General features: G+C 42.1%; 1 protein-coding gene across 2 annotated transcripts in view; it reads right to left on the bottom strand.

Annotated features, from left to right (window-relative positions):
• The window catches only part of LOC119576435 (xanthine dehydrogenase-like), a 40,686-nt gene that overhangs the window by 14,193 nt on the left and 21,493 nt on the right, over positions 1–5,000 (bottom strand). For both annotated transcript variants that reach the window (XM_037924148.1, XM_037924147.1), the window contains exons 2-5: positions 2,246–2,317; positions 1,719–1,891; positions 1,053–1,213; positions 466–625 (exon numbers count right to left, since the gene is read on the bottom strand). In XM_037924148.1, coding sequence (XP_037780076.1) covers positions 466–625; positions 1,053–1,213; positions 1,719–1,891; positions 2,246–2,315 — 564 coding nt within the window. In that variant the 5' untranslated portion in view covers positions 2,316–2,317. The remainder of the gene's footprint in view (positions 1–465; positions 626–1,052; positions 1,214–1,718; positions 1,892–2,245; positions 2,318–5,000) is intronic.

Here is a 5,000-nt window from a genome sequence, read left to right as displayed (position 1 = left end):
CACACACACACACACAATCTCTCTCTCTCCCTCTTTCTTTCTTTCTTTCTTTCTTTCTCTCTCTCTCTCTCTCACTCTCTCTCTCTCTCTCCTCTCTCCTCTTCATCTCTCTCTCTTCACGCGCGCGCCACACACACACACACACACTCACACACACACACACACACACACACACACACACACACACACACACACACACACACACACACACACACACACACACACACACATACACACAATCATCTCTCTTCATTCATTTACTTACTTACTTACTCACTCACTCACGCACTCACTCACTCACCCACCCACCCACCCACCCACTCACCCACCCACGCACCCACTCACCCAACCACCCACTCACCCACCCACCCACTCTCACTCATAAAAGACAGGAGCTACACAAACAATACATCAAATGAACTCTCTTCAAAGATGACCCGTCAATTCTGTCCGTCTCCACCCTACCTCAATATCAACCAGCTTGTTTTTGAGTGCCTTGGCTCCATCATCAGCCAACGCCTTAAAAGCCTCAATAACCGGACGGTACCCAGTGCACCTGCAGAGGTTTCCGTCGAGGGCCTTTTCCACCTGAGATGCAGTTAGGGCTCCTGACGATTTTTGTTGCCTGGAATATAAAGATGTTAAAATTAACCTGTAGTTATCACTTTAGGCTAAAGATGTGCTCCGCATGAATGAAATGATTCTCCGGACGATACAGAAAAGTTTATTCGTGGAATCCTTTTTACTTGAATCAGACACGTATAAGTCATGATTCCTGTGACATTAAAAAATCATCAATACAACGAAAACAAAACCTACAGTAATCAGTACTATGAAATCTCAAGACTTACCCATACATAGCCATAACCATGAAATCTCTTCAAAACTCACCCATACATAGTCACGACCACGAGATCTCTTCAGAACTCACCCATACATAGTCACGACCATGAGATCTCTTCAAATTCACCCATACATAGTCATGACCATGAAATCTCTTCAAAACTCACCCACACATACCCATAACCATGAAATCTCTTTTCAAAACTCACCCATACATAGTCATGACCATTCCCGGAGAACAATAACCACACTGGGTCCCATAGAAGCCTGCCAAGGACTGCTGTATAGGGTGGTAACCATTGTACCGATCTCCAAGGTGTTCCACTGTCTCTATGCTCCAGCCGTTGCATGCATACACAAGTTGCTGACACTGGAAAAAGCAACAGGAGGACACTCATTGCTGTGGAATAAATCTACCGTTTTACTATTCTCTATAAAAATAAGAAAAATACTAAATACCTTTCATACCTTCGAATTATTTTCTTTAAAAATAAGAAAAATACTAAATACCTTTCATACCTTCGAATTATTTTCTTTAAAAATAAGGAAAATGCGAAATACCTTTCTTACCTTTTAATTATTTACCTGGTCTTGCCTTTTACCTCATTACATGAATTTTGGGTATTTTTTATTATCTCTCACTCCTGTTATTATGGTCAATGTTAATGTTATCATTTGTATTATCATTAAAATCGTATTTATAATTATCATTATAATCATCATTACCATAATGATAATGATAATAATAATAATAATAACAATAACAATAATAATATTAATAATAATAATAACAATAATAATATTAATAATAATGATAACAATAATAGTAATTACTATTACTATTACTACCACTATCATCGCAGAACTCTACTCACAGCCTGAATGCTAAAGGTCTTGGTCCCTCCCTCGCTCTCTGGGTCAGGCACTGTGGCCACGACTGTACAGGCACCGCAGCCTCCTTCCCGACAGAGTGCCTTCGTGCCCGTCAGTCCAGCTGTGGCTCGCAGAAAGTCCACCAGTTTCGTTGTTGGGGATAGAGTGGCATCCACTGGAAGTGTTGGTGAAGTTAGGTTGTGGTGGAGAGGCTTATGATAATGAGGTTCTGGTTTACATTACGTGAAATAGAGGCTTTGTTATATTGCATTGATTGATACTTCAGATAAGAAATAATAGAGGTAAGAATATTAATAATCAGAATCATAATATTGTGAACGACATTGTTATCAATCTGCTCCCGATAGGCAATACCCAACCTCAAGAATAATCATCATTAAGAAAAATATTTATATCAAAGATCAAGTACCGCCAACTAAAGAAAAAAAAACATTCTAAAAAAAATAGAAAAAAAAAAACACACAAAATACATCTACTTGATTATATAGATTTCACAAAGGAGGCTTACCCGTATAAGGCGAGTCATTGATCATAAGCTGGACGCTCTCAGCCTCTTCACGAACCTCTTTGTCCTTCATCTCTGAAATTATTTATCAACCATGCAGTTTTTTGAGCAAATTATAATGTGTTACTTCTTATTTATAATCTTTTGTAATACTTAGTAATAATGCTACTTGTAATTTGAACATAGTAATAATGTTAATAATCGTTACCTTGTTACTTAGTAAAACATGTGTAAAGAAAGTGTGGATAATGAAAAATAATGTGATTTGTATTGTTTCAGTAAAGAAATGTTGATTTATTATGACTGACAGCTTTGTTGAGTTGAATAAATGTAACCCACGGGGGGGGGGGAGAAATGAGGGAGGGGGGGGAGAGGGATGGAGAAAGGAAAAAGAAAGCGAGAGAGCAAAAGAATGCAAGAGAGCAAGGGAACAAGAGAAAGAGAGAGAGAGAGAGAGAGAGAGAGAGAGAGAGAGAGAGAGAGAGAGAGAGAGAGAGAGAGAGAGAGAGAGAGAGAGAGAGAGAGAGAATGTGTGTCTGTGAAAGAGAGAGAGAGAGAGAGAGAGAGAGAGAGAGAGAGATAACATGATACAATTGATCATTAAGTGAATTAAAAGTGAAACTAGTGAATAACCAAGTGCAGAAAAACCGAGAGGAAATATTTAAAACGATTGTTCAGCAAGTGATATATTTCCGTGACAAACTCCCAGTGCCCGCCGTGACAACTGTGAGATGCCACGTCGTCATTAATTATCGGTGAAATACAATGTGTATACAGTAAAGACTACTAAATGACATAAAAGGTTCATTAAACGAGACGTGTGATAATAGCATATAATAAGGTATACTTTGTGACCAAAGAAAAATCCATTACAGAAAGAATACGAATTAAAGCGGAGATAAAACTTCTCTCTCTCTCGCTCAAGCAATCGGGACCTGACCCCCGCCCTCCTGATAAGGAACAACCGTCCACCATACAACTAGCACGAGCCAGCGAAGCGGCAACGCAGTGAAATTTATCATTATTAAAATAGTGCAATACGACCTACTCACGTACACACACACATATATAAAGATAAGAGTAGTTTGATCATAAAAATACATTTTACAAGTCATCATGTACTGCTGCACATGTACAACAAGGAATTGCATACGATGCGCATGCGCAATCAATCAAAGATCATGCACAAACTGCAGAAGGGGTTCCATGTGCCAGAATCAGATTCAAACAGGAGAAGAAACCCCGGAAAGCGAAGGAAACGGCAGCGGAGACACACAAGCAGCTCGCGAGGAGAGGGAACGGGGCCAGCAGACAACGCGGGAAGGGGGGAGACTCCCCCCATGCGATACTGGCAAGCCACGACGATTGACGAAGCAATTCGATTAACGGACACAATGTACAATAAGATAGTCACCTTCTCACCCAGCAATATATTCGAAATCCCAAAGTGCAATGCAGCCAAAGAATTTATAAAGGAAATAAATTTCCTCCTCAGAGAATACATCCATGCATCTCACCTGCAACCTCTTGCTTTTAAAGCAATCGCCATTCTCCCTCATCTGATATGCCAGCGAACTCACAGCAAATCCAAGACAACAGAGAACGTAAAGGCAATGGAGAGGAGAATGGAAATGTGGAAAAAGGGGGAGATAACAGACCTACTGCGAGAGACACAAGCTCTGCAAAATAAAAGAAGAAAACAGCAGCCAACCAAATTCAGAGAGACATTGCTAGAAGATTCTCTAGCATGATCAAGCAAGGAAAAATATCTCAGGCAACCCGCGCTCTCTTATCGGAGGATTCCCACGGGACCCTCCCCCTGGACGAGGCCACGTGTCAGGCGCCTGAGTGACAAGCACCCGCCAGCTAAAGAAGCCGACGCCGAAGCAACATACCAGGGAGAGTATATCCACCTCCACCTGTAATATTCGACAAAACAACAGGAGAGAGAATTTGGAAGCATGCCCTCCACACACAGGGTGCCGCCGACCACATCAGGCATGGATGCCAAGTCGTGGAAAAACATATTAAGCCACGTTAAGTTTGGCAGTGTCGCAGGTGATCTGTGTAACACCATAGCAGCCTTGGCAGAAAAATGGCAACTGAGAACTGCCCAGACCTTGCTGCCCTCACTGCCTGTCGCCTTATCGCGCTCGACAAGAAACCAGGTTGCCGTCCCATCGGCATAGGCGAGGTCCTAAGAAGGATCATCGGCAAGGCAGTGATGGAAGTCGTTAAAAATGACATCACAAGCGCAGTGGGAAACCTGCAAGTATGCGCTGGACAAAAGGCGGGATGCGAGGCAGCAATACACGCGATGAGGAAGATCTTCGATGAGCCAGATTGCGATGCAGTGCTCATGGTAGATGCATCAAACGCATTCAATAACATCAATAGAAAGGTCACGCTCCACAACACAAGGATAAAATGCCCCAGCTTTGCTAGATACATAGAGAACCTCTATTCACATCCCGCCAAACAATTCGTTAGTGACAGGGAAACCGGAAGATGCGAAATAATAGATTCCGCAGAGGCCCACCCAAGGTGACCCCGTTGCCATGGCAATGTATGCCATTGGCCTTCTAAAACTACAAGATCGCATCAGCCACGAGAAGACGCAAGTAAAGCATGTTGCCTACGCCGATGACATAACAGGGGCCGGAAAAATTGAGGACATAAAGAAATGGTGGGACGAGATAGTACTCTATGGGCCAATGCAAGGCTATTATCCTAATGCCCAAAAAGCTGTGCTGATTGT

Source organism: Penaeus monodon, chromosome 8 (assembly GCF_015228065.2).
Source record: "Penaeus monodon isolate SGIC_2016 chromosome 8, NSTDA_Pmon_1, whole genome shotgun sequence".
In the NCBI taxonomy this organism is placed as follows: domain Eukaryota; kingdom Metazoa; phylum Arthropoda; class Malacostraca; order Decapoda; family Penaeidae; genus Penaeus; species Penaeus monodon.
Note: the sequence above shows the minus strand (reverse complement) of the source record. Positions and strands in the feature narration are given on the sequence as shown.